Raw genomic sequence first — 17,926 nt, forward strand, 5'->3', positions numbered from 1 at the left:
ATACATAGTACTAGAGGTCGGTGTCGTCGCTTTTGGTTCATAGAATGCAACGCATGCTTCCTGTTAGCTATGTTCACATGGATGATCGTACATACAAATCTGATATGAACCATTCACTCGGCCATAGGGCGCTTTTGCCATACATTTCTGGGCACTACAATTGTAGCGGATCGCTAAACACCCGTCCCTTGGGGTCAACGGCCAGTAAACTGGAATGATCTACGGATTATACTGTTGTAATTTTACCGCACAGACTCGTAGTTGCCTAAATTAAGTAAATGCCTTCGAGGTTTAGCTGCAAGACTGGAAGGCATGGACTCCAATGGGCCAGAATCCCTGGTCCGGACCGTTCATATTTCAGCAGTTCCCGATTGAACCATCGTTGCATGTTTGATACTCTGTTAAGAACAATCGGGTATTAGACGAGAAGTATTCTTGCTCAAGAAGACGTCAGCCCTAGTCATGCGGTTACGGCTCTGATGGGCCGTAACCGGTCGGTCGAGGGTCGGTCGAGCACGGCTCCCGTTCCTGCCACTTGGATTTCTGTCCATGATCACGATCAATGGGGGGATGAAGCATTTAAAAATATAGGCCGCATGACTGTCAAGCAGAAGCACAAGGCAAGAGCCGTCTTTCATACAGTCATGGCGCAATAACTACCTAAGGTAAGCGCAGGTTGGATCAAAGTCACACGTGCCCAGTCCAGCAGCTGACGTAGGAAGCTGCGGGTTGTTTCAGGCAGAGGAATGCTGCACTGTTCTAAGCATACTTATCCCTTTCTCTCCTGTTGTCCAACTCTTTCTTCATTACATTCCATTCACTCAATCAAAGACTGATCAGCTGCAAATATCGTCGACATCGGCCACAACACTCCTCTTCATCGACCCGTTTTTAGATCGATTTCACAGAGAATATACCCAGTTATTATCATTCTCCGGAGTTGTCTGTTCTTCCAGAGGAATGGTTCGGCATTCATTCAGTACTACAGAGACTTGAATCTAACGCCCCGTTTTCCTTCCATCCGATCAACCTCGTCTGAGCAGCACCGGTTTGTGCCATTTCTCCCGCAACTTGTGTTCTCGCATCTTCAATCTATCATCTCCGCGCAAGTGCGTGGTGTCGCTAAACAATGATTCCGATGAAGGTCGGCGGGCGACACCCAAATCCCGTCTCATTGCCACGCGGCAGCGAAGGTGAAAGGACGCGGATCTAACCGTGATGGCGACAAAATGCCCTATGGTGGTGGTATTTGGGTCGTTCCCATCCGAACTTGAAGCCGTTCGAAAACTGGCGTCTGCGTCAAGTGCGTGGTCAGTACAATCGGACGATCTCCATCACAAACTCTCACGACGGTATTACCGTTGGTGCCGAAGCACAGGGCTCTAAACGATGTACACGTTACTAAAGTGTTGTTGTCTCTTGCACCCCATTCTCTTGTTGTCTAACTTCTTTGATCGTCTGGTCGATGGTTTTTAGCGGATTCCGTGGGTGTTTACACAACGCCCGACTCAAGAATAGCGCCGAGGACCTAGAAAGTTCGTTCCAATGCCGCATGCATAGGCGGAAAGCCCCTTAACGTATCACAGCTGATGATGAAGGGCCAGGTAGATCTTTATGGAGATATGGCTCTTGCTGAGGCCGCGTACGTGAGAACTGGGGGTTTTGAGAGGCGTTAGCTACAGCTAGTCTGCGTGTTGTCACCATAACCGCAGTTTAGGTTTGGGTGTGAGATCACATCATTTCCTCACCTATCAAGAGGATCAAAGGCCGATGATGAAAGACTAGTCAAGACTTCGAAGATTGGACTGTCGCTGAGGCTGTGTACCCGGGAATCTGGGGGTCCTGAGAGGCGTTAGCCAAAGCTAACGCCACTCTTTTGAGTGTTGTGAGGATCAGATTGTCTGTAATTGTCATCATAGCTGGTGCTCAGCAATATGTGGAGTGACATCACATCATATCCTCACCTATCAAGAGGATCAAACGCCTATGATGAAGGACTAGTCAAGTCCTTGAAGGATTGGCTGTCGCTGAGGCTGCATACGCGGGACTGGGGGTTCTGAGAGGCGTTAGCTACAGCTAACGCCACTCTTTTGAGTATTGTGAGGATCAGATTGTCTGCTTCGTTTCACCATGACCGCAGTTCAGGTTCAAGTGCGAGATCACATCATTTCCTCACCTATCAAGGGGATCAAAGGCCGATGATGAAAGACTAGTCAAGTCTTTGAAGAATTGGCTGTCGCTGAGGCTGTATACGCGGGACTGGGGTTTCTGAGAGGCGTTAGCCAAAGCTAACGCCACTCTTTTGAGTACTGTGAGGATCAAATTGTCTGTCTTTATCATCATAGCTAGCGCTTAGCTATAGATGACTTGGAGTGGGATCACATCATATCCTCACCTAATCAGAGGGTCAAAAGCCAATGATGAACGGCGAGTCAGGTTTTCGAAGGCTTGACTATCGCTGAGGCTGTGTACGCGGGAATCTGGGGTTTCTGAGAAGCGTTAGCCAAAGCGTATTGTGAGGATCAGATTGTCTACGGTTGTCATCATAGTAAGGGGTCAGCTAGATGACGTGGAGTAAGTTCATATCATGCCCTCACCTAACGGGAGGGGCAAAAGCTGATGATGAAAAACCTTGACGTTCATAAACGTTGGCAGTCTCTGAGGCCATACGTAGGAAGCCCTACAAAGGGCGAGAGGTGTCAGCCGAAACAAGTCCCATTGGGGTTACCATGTCTGGGGTTACTCACCCTCATCAGATCCAACCACATCTTCTTGACCAAAGCCCCAAAAGCTGTACTTTGCTGAGAAGCTTCCATCACCTGCGCTCTTCACCTGATGTGTCATGTCAACGATAAGGGGCCGGACAGATCTTCCCACAGAGGCCAGGATTGAGGCACGAATGAGAGTGTCGGCAAACTTCGGACATTGTAATCAAGAGTTGAAAGGGATCTCAAGATTGTTTTAGAGATATGGTCAAGGGCATGTTAATTATGTGTTGAGAGTCAGCATCGACGAGGCAAAGACGTGCTCGGTACTCTGCGACATGCTGCTGCCTTTAGTCTCCCAGAAGGGGCGATGACGCTCTTACGAACGATTCGAACGATTTTGAGGCTTACACGTGGTTCTTGGTCCCCGAAGGAGTGCACATGATAGAGTCTCGTCGACGTCAAAGGCAGCCGAAGGCCGGGGCGTTTTGCGAAGCAGGCTTTGGGAGAATGGGCCCTTACACAGGACTTCTGACGATGAGCTGGGCGAGGCAGGAAAGGAGGGCAAGGAAATAGCAGCATGGTAAGAGAAGGGTACCATGATTCAGGGCCCATGGTGGATTGGAGAACAGATTTCCAGTTTACAGAGAGAGGAGAATGGGAGCTGGGAGCTGGAAGATGTGGTATAAATAGACTGTCCCAGTTCCCTAATAGTGGTTGCCGTCAGAGACGGAAAGCAATGACATTTGGGAGGCATGAGCGAGATAGATGAATGCAAACCAGGACAATCGGGAAGGGTCAGACTCGCTACCGTCTCGGTGCTGGAAAGAAGAGACAACTACGCCAGTGAGTACCGGTCGTGCAATAATTATCGACATAGGCAAGAGCATGGGGTTATTCAGGGGTAGTAGATAAAGCGACTACCTGGTGTCTGGCCAAGCACGATAGACGGCGACCTTGAGACAAGCAATGAGAAGGTGTCGTCCCTGCAGCACTGTAATAATACTTCAGTCAAGCGAAGATGCAAGCGTTAGAGCGGATGTATCTACCAGTACCCGTATCGGCAAGACAGGCAGGAGGAATGCACTTTAGAGGCAGCCTTATCGGGCAAGCAGTGCTGGCATGCTGATTACCATGTGCAGCTGCTGCCAGAAATATCCTGACAGATACTGCAAGAAATGACAGCCCTTGGGCACCCGAATTTGACGTTGGGGATTCAGGCTGTATTATATCCAAATCTCTTACTGATTCTTCAATTTCTTCCCGACGTGGTATTGACGACTCTAGGGATGTGAGAGCTTTGTAGGTAATTCCTTTGATAATACTTCAAAGGCTGCGAAGAAGGCACGAGTAAGGAATGGTTATAGTTATAATTCTCAAGACCATGGGCAAAAAGTCTTCGTAGTCTAATTACTGAGTGGATTGATTAACCACATTTTGAAATTGTCATAGGTAATCTAAGTTGGTGAGCACGACAGGAAGTCGAGCTGAAGTTGGTTAATTCAACAGAGCATCGTCCAGTTCATTAGGCGCAAGATTGACTGTCCCAAGCGACATTGTTCTTATCCGGACTTCAGAAATCGCTCAAATCGATGGCCATCATGTCTCCATATCCCTCCTCGTTCGCCATCGCATGTGTCAGGCGAGGATCTCAAGAACATCAGGACCATCCGCTTACACATCCATGAGTGCAATAGCGGGGACAACACGCTGGGAGCTGGCTGAAATGCAACCGGACAAGAACGGTGGTGAGGAGGACGATGCCCGTTTCCAGGGCCAGGTTGTTCCAGATATATACATATTCGAGCTGTAAGTGGAGCAAACAACACAGTGGAACGGGGCCTCATGAGCGTGTGGAGACTCGAATGTGACAGAAGGACTGAAGCGGGCAAGACACTGAGAGGACCATCACCGATGTCGAGCGCATCAGGGGCACAGGCAGTCCATCCCCGTCGTACAAAGTCTCTTGGTTCCCCCATGGTGCCGGCGATCAGCTTAGCTTGCAGCCAGGGATGTGTTTGACGAGAGCCTGCTGATATAACGTGCCCTTATACCTTCGTTGGGGAGGCGGCCTCGCTGCTATGATACATAAGCCTCCGTGAGGCTAATCAAAGCATTCAGAGCGCCGGTTGAGGTCAGAAAACCTCAAACGCTTCGCAGCATGCCTCGCATATTTACCTAATCTTCACCAGGCAGCCGGCACAGACAGTATTTAGCACGCGGCCACTACAGTTGGCGAAAATGTATGTCAGAATACCTACGGCCTAACTTAGGTGCAATTGCTGGAAGCAGCAATTGCGGCGTCGCTTTTGCAGTTTCGCAATGTACATACGAGTGACAGTTCTTAAGCGTCGTAACTCATCGCGTGCTTCAATTATCTTGCCATACAACGTTTCTGAAAAGTTATTATATACAGAACAGGGTGACATGCTTTCTTTATATTCGCGCCCAGTCACCAGTCGCCAGTCACCCGGCGTCCTTCCCATCCGCCTTCCGTTCTTTCCTCGGCCAGTCCGGGCATATGTCGATCTTGTCCCTCGGAAACAAGAGCTCGAGGGCCAGGAAGATGAGGTAATCCACAATCACGCACAGGCAAAACAGCTTGCCGGCCCAGATGCCGCAGCCGTAGTACCTCTTGAGCCGGTCGATGAGCGCGAAGCTCTGGACCCCGGAGCGGCCCCTGGTGGCGCTCCAGCTCCCCGCGCCGTTGGCGGCGTCGTACCCGTAGAACTCGGCCTCGCTGATGGCGCCCGTGATGCCGTTGTAGACGCGCTCGGTGCGCATGGCCACGTTGGTCCACGAGTACATGCTCTTGACCTGCTCGTGGAACAGCTCGGTGCGGACCTTGTTGGCGCGCAGGGCGGCGATGGCCTTGCCGGTGGCCGCGACGAGGTCGTCCTCCTCGGGCTTGGCGAAGACGGTCATGTGCGAGGGCAGCACCTCGGGGATGCCGCCGACCTGGGTGCAGACCACGTACAGGCCGCAGCTGGCGGCCTCGACGATGACGGTGCCGAAGGCCTCGGTGAGGGACGGGTGCAGGTAGATGTGGCCCCGCACCATGACGTCGCGGACCTCCTCGTGCCGGATCGGGCCGAGCATCTCGACGCGGTCCTGTAGCACGTTCTGCTCGATCATCTGCTCGAGGTCGATGGCCTTGGGCCCGTCGCCGGCGATGATGAAGCGGGTGTGCGGGTGGTTCTGGAGGATGCGCGGGATCGCGGCGGTCAGCAGGTCGGTGCCCTTATTGTAGAAAAGGCGCGAGATGACGACGATGGTAATCATGTCGTGCGGTCCGGGCGGGCGGGCCGGGGGTGGGTGGCGGGAAGTGAAGGAGCGCGAGGAGGCCTCGGCGTAGTCGAGCGGCTTGAAGTTCTCCGCCACGACGGCGTTGGGGATGACGGAGACCATAAGCGGGTCGAGAGAGGCGCGAAGGACGGTGTTCTCCTTGCTGGTCAGGGGTTAGCAGCCTGCATCCACCCCGTCACACCATGTCGGCCGAGGCATGATGAGACTCACCATGTGTGGCTCACACAGATGACATGGTCCACATCGCTGAGGCTGAACTTGAGAATCTTATTTGCAAAGATGCTCGCGGCATCGGCAAAGCCAAAGAGCGAATGGTCGGTATACACTGTCCGCAGGCCCATCGTCCTGGCGTGGAGGATGGCCTCGTGACATAGGCTGCTGAGAGAGGCATGGCCGTGGACGATGTTGATGCGCTCACGAATGACGATGTTTCGGAAGATGGGGAAGAAGGAGAAGACGGTGGGAAAACTGGCCGAGCGGTAGAGAACAAAGAAGGGAACATGGTAGACCTTGAGGCCGTTGGTGAGATAGCGCACGCCGGTCCGACCCTTGTATGCGTGCGTGATGATGATGACCTTGTGGCCCCGGTCCCGCAGCTTGGACGACAACTGGTAGATGTGGCTCTCGACGCCGCCTGGCTGTGGGAAGAAGAAATCGCTAACCATGGCGATGTTGTACGTCGGCGCCATGGCTGCTGGCTGCTTCCGCGGTCATTTTCCCGGGAATGCAGCCGGTGGTTGAACGAATGGATGAGTGTTTGGAGACTCGTTGACCGTCAAAAAAAAAGAAGGCCAAATCTGTTTGACGAGTTCAGGTTGGTTGAGTTCCGGCAGGCATCGATTGGAGGAGGCATGTGCTGTTCCTGGGCGCAGGGCCGGTCGAGACCGACCAGGGGCCAGGGGCCAGGGGGCCAGGAGCGCTGGACCACACCGCCTGCCTGCCATGGCTTAGGCTCGCGCCACCCCACGCTTTCGAAGCCCACTTCCACCCTGCGCCAAGCCTCTTGCGAAGCTTGATTTCCATAACTTTTTTGCCAGAGCAACTTGAAAGGACTGATCGTAAACTTTCACCACGGGTAGGTATTCACGAGGATACTGGACCGTGGAAAACGATGTACAACCGGTACATTCCTCCTGCAAAGGAGAAACAAGCACCCACTCATTCGCAAACAACTCCGGCGTCATCCTCGAAGCCCCTCTCTACCGCGCAACCATACGCTCGTTACATCCCGGGACAGGCACCCGCGCCGCCCGCTCCAGCGCAGCCGCAAAAGATTGTCTTCGACGATGCCAACCTCCCACCAGTTGACCACAGCAAGAGCACACGGGAAATAGATGAGGAGCTCACGGGCAGCGCAACGCAAAAGAAGGCGAAAAAGTCAAAATCGAAGCAGAGCGAGGATGTCGCCGACGATGGGGTCGACCAGGAGGCGAAGGAATCCAGGTCGCGCAAGCGTAAGCGGGAGGATGTAGACCAGACAGCGATTCTCGAGGATAAGGTGGTGGAAAATGAAGACGCGACGCCAGCATCGGGGCCGGATGGTGACAATGCCGCCGCTGCTCATGCCAATCCCGAGAACGACGTCAAGCAGGAGCGGAAACCAAAACGAGAGAAAAGAAAGAAAAAGAAACAAGAGGACTACCCTGATGCCGAAATGGCCGATGCCGATGATGACGACATGCACAGGAAGCACAGATCGGTATTCGAGAAGGTTCAGAGGTCGTTGAAGATCAAGGAGAGGATTGTTGAGGATAGCACCAAGAAGGAGGAAGGGGAAGAAGAGGCGGAGCCAGCAGTGGAGCACGGCCTCGAGCCGCTTCCTCAACCAGAGCCGGTCACGTTCGACGAGTCAAAGCTGGCATACGAGACCCTGCCGCCATGGCTTGCTTCGCCGGTTCGCGTGGCCCCGGACGTGACGCGGCCGTTTGTGGAATTAGGCATCTCTCCGGAATCGTCCAAAATTCTCGAATCCAAGGGATTCAAGGATGCGTTTGCGGTCCAAACCGCCGTTCTTCCCCTCTTGCTGCCTTCTCCCGATCGACAAGGCGACGTAGTTGTCGCTGCGCCGACCGGTTCTGGGAAGACGCTGTCATACGTGCTTCCCATGGTCCACGACATCAGCAAAGACCGCGCCACCAGGTTACGAGCACTCATAGTGCTGCCGACGAGAGATCTGGTTCAACAAGTACAGCTCGCCTGCGAAGCCTGCACGACTGCTTTTGCTATCAGTGGAGGCAAGAAGGTCAAGGTCGGGACGGCCATGGGAAACAGGGTGTTCAAGGAGGAACAATCCATAATTGTGGGCGAAGAGCAGAGATACGATCCACAGGGTTACCAGCAGTATTTGCAAAAGCAAAACCGACTTGTCAGCTTGGAGGACTCGGACGACGAAGACGATGGGTTGGATCTAGAGCGCACCGAGCCGCTACCATACCATGTCGTAGCCCACGAGTCCAAGGTCGACATCCTCATCTGCACCCCCGGCCGACTGGTAGAACACATCACCAAGACGCCGGGATTCTCGCTCGATTACGTCCGCTGGTTGATCGTCGATGAGGCCGACAAACTGCTGGCCCAAGACTTCCAGCAATGGCTGGATACGGTTACAGAAAAGCTGAGCGTCGAGAAGCCGGGCGCCCGGGACTTCCCAAGTTCGAACAAGAGTGGCGTCCGGAAAGTCATTCTCAGCGCAACAATGACGCGGGACCTCAGCTTGCTCAACGGTCTCAAGCTGTCAAGACCGCGGCTGGTTGTCGTGGAGGGGACGAAGGCGGGCGAGCAGAACTTGCCACCCCTTCTGAGGGAGTCGGCGATCAAGATCCGGGAGCCTAGTCTCAAACCGCTGTACCTTGTCGATTTGCTCCGCAGCAAGCACATGGTTTCTGTCAACCAAGAAGACGCCGTTGACGAGGTTTCTGTGGGATCCGAGACGAGCGACTCCGAAGCATCTTCAGCCTCGTCTTCCTCGGCTTCTGACTCGGAATCAGACTCAGATTCAGACTCAGACTCAGACGCCTCCTCCTCCGCCTCATCATCATCATCATCATCATCGACTTCATCATCTGACGACGATGAAGCCGAAGAAGACGATGACGACAAATCCCGATCCAGAAACAGGCCGTTCCCCACAGCCAAGAAAACGACCTTCCCCACGACGGTCCTGATCTTTACCAAATCCAACGAGGCCGCCCTCCGCCTCTCGCGCCTCCTAGTCCTCCTCGCACCCGACCTGGCGCCGCTGATCGGCACGCTGACCTCGTCGACCAAGACGTCGCGCCGCACGCGCACGCTGCGGGCGTTTGCGCAGAACAAGCTCCGCATCCTGGTGGCGTCGGACCTCGTGTCGCGCGGCATCGACCTGGTCAACCTCGAGCACGTCATCAACTACGACCTGCCCATCAGCGAGACGTCGTACGTGCACCGCGTCGGGCGCACGGCGCGGGCGGGCCGCCGCGGCTGCGCCTGGACGCTGGTGGAGCACGCCGAGGCCCGCCGGTTCTGGAGGGACTTTGCGGGCGAGGGCAAGGGCGCCGTGACGACCATCGGCCGGTCCGCGCCCATCGAGAGGATCCGGATCGGGGACGGCGAGACCGAGTTCTCGGAGGAGAGGGTGCAGGAGTACGAGAGGGCGCTGGAGAGGCTGAGGGCAGAGGCCGTCGGCGGCGGCGGCGGCGAGGGGAGGAAGTGAGCCGAGACAGCCCCGGGCATAAGGGACATCAAGTGGAATGGAATATTAATTGATAATGATCTTACCGAGTCAGGGGCACTATCTATCGTTGGTGATGCATAATCGCCGACAACAGCCAATTAACGCTGGACTTCACCCCGTGTCTCATGCCTACTTGTTCATGCTCCCCCCTCACAAGTGCTTCCCGTACGAGAGCGTAATTAATTCCTAACCTGTTCGTTCCCTGCGTGGCAGTTCCTTCGATATGCTTGAGGTTCTGTACCCGGACCACCTCTCCTCAAACGGAGGGGCGAAGATGAGTCTAGCTAAGGAGTTTTTGATCTCTCCCTTAATTAAACTCAGCACATACAACGTGTTAACTGCTCTGTGTCTGATCTAGACCGCGCAGGCTACGGAGCAATGTACACTACGTTACTCTTACAGACCGGTTCATGCACACGTGCTGCATCTTTTATCCACTTTGGGCTTATTAATTAGTTACTGGGCCAGCTTTCGACTTCTCAAAAGTCCTATGAATGAATTATCATAACCAGTCTCATTCCTAGGACGTGACTTAGCTAGCCTTTGTGAAACATATAATTATATAACCACCCTGGATGCAAGGCCCGCTGCCCGATAGTAGCTTCAAAGGTGTTTGTTCCCGCTGAGAATTACAGCCTTTTTATCAGGTTCCCGGCCCCTTTGAACTCACTGCTACTTTGAATCTCAATTCTTGCTCTTCTTCAGTTAAGTACCTACCTTGGTGATCAGGAGCCCGTCAGCGCTTTGGTCAAGCGCCACCCTACGCTTGATTTCACCATTGTGGCGGTCGGGGGTACCGCCGCCTTCTTCGGCCTGCGCGGCATCGAGGGCGATACTCATCCCATGGGGCGTGCCGAGGAGACGCTGCCTGAGTACCTGCGCCACAGCAGGGAGTGTCTGGTGGAGTTGAGAATTCAGGATCTTCACCGACACGTACAGCAGTCCACGTGGTGCCAGCGGGCCTGGGCATTCCAAGAGCAGGTGTTTTCGCGGCGCCTCCTAGTGCTCGAGCCGGAGTCGGTCGCCTGGGAGTGTCACTGCGCCGTCTGGCTCGAGGGCATGGAACCCGGCAACGGACCGGGATCGGAACCGGGACCGTGCCGGAACAACAAGACCGTCGCGGTCCAGGGACTCTCCTTCGATGTCCGGCCAGCCTGGGCGATTACGCGCGCCACGTGGCCCAGTTCAACCGCCGCGCGGTCACCTACCCGGAGGACGCGCTGGACACGTTCAGCGGCATTATGGCGACCCTCGACCGCACGGCGTTTGCCACTCCCGGTGGCGGCTTCATCTGCGGGCTGCCCGTCCTCTTCTTCGACGCGGCATTGCTGTGGTACAACAAAGCTCCCCTCGAGCGGCGGCGGGCCGCGCGACGTGAGCGGCAGCAAACCCCGACCTTACCCCCGTCGTGGACCTGAGCGTCGTGGGCTGGCGCAGTCGACTTCCCCGACCACGAGCGCGACAAAGACGGCCATCATGGGCATATGGACATCCGACCCGTCGTCTGGTGGCGGTGCAGGGAGAGCAGCAAAGACCCCTGGCGGATGGTCTCGTCGGTTTGGGCCGAACAGCGGCGAGGAGGAAGCGGCATCGACCCAGAGGAACGAGTAGCGTCCGCTGGGGATGAGGAGAATGGTGATGCCGGAGCAAGGGACGCGGATCCCGGCGCCGTGGCCCCCCCCCACCCCACCAAGCCGGCATCTCCTCCTGTCATATCCTCTGCGGGCCCGGTTCCGAGTTATGGAGTTCTTCGATCAGGTCCAGCTTCTTGTGGCGGACGAATCAGGAGACTACGTCGGGGCGCCTACATCCTGTGAGGCGTCTTCCGACCTCGAGGCCGATCCGTCCCGCCTCATCTGCGAAGTCGTGGCCCTCTCAGAGTCGCGTGTGGGAGGCCAGGACGCGTACAATGCCCTCTGGATCGACTGGAAAGGCGGTATCCCTTACCGGAGAGGGGTTGGAAGGATATTCAAGTCAGCGTGGAAAGCTCGCGAGACGGAACGGATCCGACTTGTCCTGGGTTAATTTGGCGATTCTCGTCGGTGGCTGGAGGGAAACCTTGATGATAGCCATGTTCGGTACCTAATTTTTGCTTGTGTAGGGGGCAAAACCTCATTTGAGATTCTAGGTTGCTGTTTCACCACCTTTATCAGCCACCACCGGAACCTTGAGAGACGAGGATAGATCCGTTGGTGAAGGTGCGTGGTTAATATTGCATCGGAATGCGGCAAAGGCAAGGAGGCTGAGACCAGATATCTAAACAAAAGAAATAATAAATTGAAACTAAATAAACAAAATGAGAGGAGGAGAAAAAGGCTGAGAAAATCATTTTCTAACGCGCCAGCAGGACGAGACTTGATTGCTGGACATACCGACAGGCCTTACACCACGTTGTGCAATCCGGACAATGAATATTTGTTGATTTCGGAGTTAGGCACCCCCATGGCTGCAACTGGCTTCGGAAATCTGTTTGAGACCAAGAACTGTTGCCGATGAAGGCGCCTATCATGGTGGGCCTGTTAAAGTCGTACCTGCCGTGTACTATTGATAGAAGATGGTTCCAATAGATGGAAGATGGTTCCAATTGATGGAAGAAAGTTGGTAAGTTGTAAATAGTTCAAAAGTGCGATGTCTCCTTCCCACGTTTGCTGGCCCTGTGGCTCTGTATAAGTAGAGGATAGGAATAAAGAACCCTCCGTTTGCCAGCCCGTTTGCCAGATCCACAGGGCTTATCTTACAAACGCGTCCACAGACAAACGAACTGTATCAACTATCCTGCCAGTGTCAGTTAGGTTCCTCAAACGTGCAACGAAGATTTTTGCTGGGAAGAACAGAGATGCCTGATCGACTAGACATGCGACAAGTTTTGTCCTTGCTTGGCCAGAACGGCAGGAACAAATCATTCAGTGAACCACTTGCACTGCAGGATCCTCTTGAGGGACCCTCCACCAAAGATGCCTCTTGGAATGCTCCTGAACATCAGATAGTAGGATTGAACATGAGGTATGTCAGAATACTAATTGCCGTACACTGTGAGTTTACCCACCTCGTCTGTTCTTTTGTTGAATGGCAGGAGCATTACTTCTCTTCGGCCTTTCCGGATGAGCAGACTATTTCCAGTTGACCTCGCCGCAAACCACAGAAGTCGGTCTTGCCGGGATCTGGGTGTCTAGGCTATTCACTCTCGGAGAAGACATAGTAATTAGGAGCGAAATACAGGCTGATACAGCAACTCATATTGCGCAGAAACGAAGCTTTTAGTACAGTACATGTCGTGAGCCTCCCTCCCTTCAGGCCCCCGATTGAAGTTGATTTAGACCCGCATGAAGAAAGCTGTAAGTGGTGCGTTATCGTTGGCTTCACTCTTTTCAGCTCATGCATTCCGCGGTTAAACATGTCCAAAACAAAGGGCCATCTAGGTACACTAGCTTCTGTACGCTCAGGAAATCAAGGCGGAGATGAAAACGCCAAAATTCTGCCCAATTCAGGGATTGAAAATGGTATCAACCTTACTGTTGTCATAACTGTCATCCCTAGAACCTTCGATCAGGTCAGGCAGGGGTCTACACTACTCCGTATGTACATACTACGGAGCAACAGTGGAGGTCGCCGCCCAGGGTTTTGGAAGTTTCGTTTTGTAAAGTACGTCCGTAAATGCTCGCCGCCCCGTCTAGGCAGCCTAACTATCGCCCTGCGGCAACCGCTGGGGAGGTGCGGCCAAGCACGTGCCAAGTCAGGATTCCGAGGAGATCATCTTCTCTGATTGGCTGGATTTCTGATCGAGCTTGGCGTTACGATAGCATAACAGGGATCAGAGCATCATACCAGTTGTCCTTTTGGAGAGAACAGCTTGCAGCTTACGAAGTACAGTCGAAGAAAAAGAACAAAAGAGACGACGTTGTGTCCGTGGCGCAACACACCAGCCTTCAACAACGACACGGTCATGCATTGAGGCCACTGCACCAACTTGCTTGATGGCTGGTCAACCGATCCTTTCTCTCGCCCGAATTTCAACGTTACCGAGACCCTTCCTGCGGCTTTTGGGGTAATTGGAGCTTCCCTCCATTTCACAAACGCAGCAGTCGGAAGGTCGCGTTGATTGCCGCTCGCAGCACGCAAGAACTTGCATCATTACGCTGCACGACAAATTATTGTTTAGATTTCGACCCTCCGACACGCTCGCAACCGCACGCCCACCACCAGTATCATAACCTGTCGCCCACGATGGCGCGCCTAAGAGGAACGGGTGCAACTCGCTCCCCCCTGGCCACCCTCCTCGCTTTCCTCCTCTTGCTCGTCCCGCAAGTCCTCGCGGTTTCCGCCGTTGTCGGCATCGACCTCGGCACCGAGTATATCAAGGCCGCTCTCGTGAAGCCGGGCATCCCGCTCGAGATCGTCTTGACAAAGGACTCGCGCCGCAAAGAGATTTCGGCCGTCACCTTCAAGCCCTCCACTGGCGGCGCTGCCCCGAAGCAGGGCTCCTTTCCCGAGCGCGCCTACGGCTCCGACGCTTTGGCTCTCGCCCCCCGCTTTCCCGGAAATGTGTACCCCAATCTCAAAACCCTCCTCGGCTTGCCCGTCGACAGCGCCGAAGTCAAGGAGTACGCCGCTCGCCACCCGGCCCTGAAGGTGGTCCGGCACAAGATCAAGGGCACCACCGCGTTCGAGAGCCCCGGCGCGTTTGTCCCCGAGGAGGAGGCCTGGTTGGTTGAGGAGCTGCTGGCCATGGAGCTGCAGAGTATCCGCGAGAACGCAGAGGCGCTGGCCGGGTCCGGGAGCTCTGTGCGCTCGGCCGTCCTGACCGTGCCCGTGTATTACACGGCCGAAGAGCGGAGGGCGGTAGAGCTGGCCGCCGAACTGGCCGGACTGAAGGTGCTGTCGTTGATCGGTGACGGTATGGCGGTTGGGCTGCACTACGCGACCAGCAGGCAGTTTCCGAACGTCAACGAGGGCGGAAAGCCCGAGCATCACATGGTCTTCGACATGGGCGCTGGATCGACCAAGGCGACGGTGTTGCGGTTCCAGAGCAGAACCGTCAAGGATGTGGGCAAGTTCAACAAGACCGTGCAGGAGGTGCAGGCTTTGGGCAGTGGTTGGGACAGGACGCTCGGGGGTGACGCGCTGAACTACTTGATCGTGGACGACATGATCGCGCAGTTTGCCGCTTCGCCCAAGGCTAAAGCGGCCGGTGTCGAGGCGGACGCCGTCAAGTCCCACGGCCGCGCCGTCGCAAAGCTGACCAAGGAGGCGGAGCGCATCAGGCACGTTCTCAGCGCCAACCAGAACACCCAGGCCAGCTTCGAAGGCCTCTACGACGACGTCGACTTCAAGTACAAGGTCACTCGTGCCGAGTTCGAGGAGATGGCGGCCGCCCACGCCGGGCGTGTTGGCGTAGTTGTCCAGAACGCACTCACGGCGGCTGGGATCGAGCTCCAGGATCTCGACTCGGTTATCCTTCACGGCGGCGCCACGCGCACCCCGTTCGTGCAGAAGGAGCTCGAGAAGTTGCTCGGCGCTGAGAAACTGCGCACCAACGTTAACTCGGACGAAGCTGCCGTGTTCGGCGCCGGCTTCCGGGCCGCCGAGCTCAGCCCCAGCTTTCGCGTCAAGGAGATCCGCATTGCCGAGGCTGCCTCTTACCCCGCCGGGATCAAGTGGAAGACAGACGAGGGCAAAGAGAAACAGCAGCGCCTCTGGACTGCTGCGTCGCATCTCGGTGCCGCTGCCAAGGAGGTTACTTTGCCGAATCGCGAAGATTTCTCGGCAACCTTCTACCAGACGGTTCCCGCGCCCGCGTTGGATGCTGGCTCTGTCGACGTCGAGACCAAGGTCTTGACAACAAAGAACTTGACCGCCTCGGTTGCGCAGCTCGTTGAGAAGCACAAGTGTGAGAAATCCGATGTCAAGTTGAAACTGAGCGCCCGTCTGGCCAGCGAGAACGGCGAAGTGGACGTTCGCAAGGTCACAGTCGAGTGCGAGGCTGAGGTCAAGGAGGGGTTCGTCGACGGCGTCAAGAACCTGTTTGGCTTCGGCAAGAAGGAGCAGCAGCCACTGAAGGACGGGGAGTCGGCTGGAGAGGCCGAGGCTGAGACCTCGTCGAGCACCGTGAGCTCCTCTTCTTCTTCTTCTTCTACTGCTACTTCTACTGCTACTACATCTACCTCTGCATCCACGAGCACCACTCCAGAGTCTTCTCCTGCCTCTGAGTCAGCTGACGCCAAGCCTGCTGAGACAAAGAAGCAACTCGTCGTTATTCCCGTCGACTTCACCCTAGAGAAGTCGGGCGTTCAGCTATCCAAAGCCGACGTGACCGCTCTCAAGGACCGCCTTAAGGCCTTTGAGGCCTCGGACCGCACCCGGAGACAACGCGAAGAGGCGTTGAATAAGTTAGAGGCCTACACCTACAAGGTCCGCGACCTTCTCGAGAAGGAAGACTTCATCAGCCACTCGACTCCCGAAGAACAAGCTACGCTGGAGAAGAAGAACAGTGACGCGAGCGAGTGGCTCTACGAGGGCGGTGCCGAGGCGACCAAGGAAGAGCTCAGGTCCAGGCTCAAGGATCTCCAGGCCATCGTTGACCCTGTGCAGAAGCGCATCGACGAAGCCGCCAAGCGGCCTGAGCTCGTCAAGGGCCTGCAGGATGCGCTTAAGAGCACCAAGGAGTTCGTCGCCGATATTAAGAACAAGATTGCCGAGTACGAGGCTTGGCATTCTTCAAAGTCTGCCTCTGCCTCCTCCACGTCAGCCACTGACACCTCTTCTACCTCCACCACGACCGCTCCTCCCTCATCCTCCTCGGACGACTTTGACGGGCTCGAGGACGACGATGCTGCCAGCACCACCACGGCCACGGCCACGGCAATGGAAGACGTTCTCAAAGAGCGTGGGCCTGTCCCCCCGCTGTATACCCTCGACGACCTGAAGGCGAGCGAGGATCTGTACAAATCCATCACCGCCTGGCTCGAGGAGAAGCTCGCCGAGCAAGAAAAGCTCGGTCCCACTGATGACCCCGTCCTGTTGGTCAAGGACCTGACAGAAAAGCGGGAGAAGCTGGACAAGGTGGGCCTGGAGCTTGCGATGAAGGGGGTGCGCAACTTTGAGAAGCGTAAAGCGAGCGAGGACAAGGGCAAGGAGACCAAGAAGAGCAAAAAAGGCAAGGAGAGCAGCAGCACTAGCACCAAGTCGGCCAAGCCGGCGCAACAGACCATCCAGATCAAGCCGGGAGAGGACGGCAAGATGCCGTCGCCCGAGGAGCTGGATGAGATGCTGAAGGAGTTCATCAAGGAGGACAAGGCGCCCAATAATGGGGAGGAGGCGAACCAGGAACAGAAGCAGAAACAGGAGGAAAAAAAGGAAGAGAAGAATGTGGGACATGATGAGCTATAAGGGCGCCTAGGACTAGAAACATGGTAGACCTGGGGGCGTATGCATCGAAACGGAGTTCTGGGGATCGGGTTGTAGACATTGATGTTAATATAAACAATGACAAGAGATGGTTCTTCCTGCGAAGATGATCCGATATGACACGGCTGTGGTGACCGGTTGGAATGGAAATCTCTAGGTCCGCGGACTTGAGACACGTCTCGCATCCCTACGGACATGTATGCACATATAATCACATGCATGCGTCTGTAATCAAGCAACAGCGCGACGCCGTGTTTGGGCACTATGTATACACATGTAATCCACATTGTGTCACGCCCATGCGACGGCGGCAACATGGGCCTAGCTCGGTGGTTGGGGTGTGCTGGCTGTGTGTGTCAGACTTTCAACCATCCAAAATTTCAACTCTCCAGATACTCCTGATATCTGGCTTCTTACGTCATCACCTCCTTGCCTCCGTTGTTTCTGCTGCTTCTGCTGCTTCTGGCGCACGAGGCAGAAGAAAGGACTGAGCGGTATCCATCAGAGGAGAAAGGAGAGAGGAAAAGAGAGGAGAGAGGAGAGAGGAGAGAGGAGAGAGGAGAGAGGAGAGAGGAGAGAGGAGAGAGGAGAGAGGAGAGCAAGGCACTATTGCCGATAACGGGGCCAAGGCTGTTGTTATTGCTTGGGGTGGCGTGGCTGGGGGCATACTACGGCGACTGACTGCGCCTTTGTCGCCCTGCGAGGAAGTAGACTGTCGACGGGATGTGATGTCCCTATCTTCTTAGCGACTATCATTGGGGAGGAGAGTAGATGGATGACAAGAACGCGGAGCTTTGCAAGA

At 55.1% G+C, this 17,926-nt stretch overlaps 4 protein-coding genes across 4 annotated transcripts; 2 read left to right on the top strand and 2 right to left on the bottom strand.

Moving 5' to 3' along the window:
- Positions 1 to 1,580: 1,580 nt before the first annotated feature.
- Positions 1,581 to 2,844, bottom strand: MYCTH_2131229 (uncharacterized protein; the record flags this gene model as incomplete). Its single annotated transcript, XM_003667244.1, has 8 exons — positions 1,581 to 1,653; positions 1,749 to 1,842; positions 1,965 to 1,984; positions 2,042 to 2,056; positions 2,177 to 2,245; positions 2,396 to 2,489; positions 2,598 to 2,680; positions 2,744 to 2,844. 8 exons carry the CDS (start codon positions 2,842 to 2,844, stop codon positions 1,581 to 1,583), a joined length of 549 nt encoding a protein of 182 aa, XP_003667292.1.
- A 2,165-nt stretch (positions 2,845 to 5,009) lies between these two features.
- Positions 5,010 to 6,826, bottom strand: MYCTH_2312966 (glycosyltransferase family 4 protein). Its single transcript, XM_003667245.1, has 2 exons — positions 6,222 to 6,826; positions 5,010 to 6,153 (listed from the first exon to the last, which is right to left on the bottom strand). Exons 1-2 carry the CDS (start codon positions 6,698 to 6,700, stop codon positions 5,172 to 5,174), a joined length of 1,461 nt encoding a protein of 486 aa, XP_003667293.1. The 5' UTR covers positions 6,701 to 6,826; the 3' UTR covers positions 5,010 to 5,171.
- A 223-nt stretch (positions 6,827 to 7,049) lies between these two features.
- On the top strand, positions 7,050 to 9,896 carry MYCTH_2312967 (uncharacterized protein). The gene has a single exon (XM_003667246.1). It carries the CDS (start codon positions 7,123 to 7,125, stop codon positions 9,697 to 9,699), a length of 2,577 nt encoding a protein of 858 aa, XP_003667294.1. The 5' UTR covers positions 7,050 to 7,122; the 3' UTR covers positions 9,700 to 9,896.
- A 3,681-nt stretch (positions 9,897 to 13,577) lies between these two features.
- Positions 13,578 to 17,382, top strand: MYCTH_2312968 (uncharacterized protein). Its single transcript, XM_003667247.1, has 2 exons — positions 13,578 to 15,825; positions 15,958 to 17,382. The coding sequence occupies exons 1-2, from the start codon at positions 13,945 to 13,947 to the stop codon at positions 17,104 to 17,106; spliced, it is 3,030 nt and encodes a 1,009-aa protein (XP_003667295.1). The 5' UTR covers positions 13,578 to 13,944; the 3' UTR covers positions 17,107 to 17,382.
- The last annotated feature ends 544 nt before the right edge of the window (positions 17,383 to 17,926 follow it).

The sequence above is a fragment of the Thermothelomyces thermophilus genome, chromosome 7 (genome assembly GCF_000226095.1).
Source record: "Thermothelomyces thermophilus ATCC 42464 chromosome 7, complete sequence".
In the NCBI taxonomy this organism is placed as follows: Eukaryota; Fungi; Ascomycota; class Sordariomycetes; order Sordariales; family Chaetomiaceae; genus Thermothelomyces; species Thermothelomyces thermophilus.

Excerpts from the sequence above, each read along its gene's own strand:
- MYCTH_2312968 (XM_003667247.1), top strand. The coding sequence starts at position 13,945 with ATGGCGCGCCTAAGAGGAACGGGTGCAACTCGCTCCCCCCTGGCCACC. Across the intron at positions 15,826-15,957 it reads CTGAGACCTCGTCGAGCACC|AAGCAACTCGTCGTTATTCC; the intron begins GTGAGCTCCTCT and ends GCTGAGACAAAG.
- MYCTH_2312966 (XM_003667245.1), bottom strand. The coding sequence starts at position 6,700 with ATGGCGCCGACGTACAACATCGCCATGGTTAGCGATTTCTTCTTCCCA. Across the intron at positions 6,154-6,221 it reads ATCTGTGTGAGCCACACATG|CAAGGAGAACACCGTCCTTC; the intron begins GTGAGTCTCATC and ends ACCCCTGACCAG.
- MYCTH_2312967 (XM_003667246.1), top strand. The coding sequence starts at position 7,123 with ATGTACAACCGGTACATTCCTCCTGCAAAGGAGAAACAAGCACCCACT.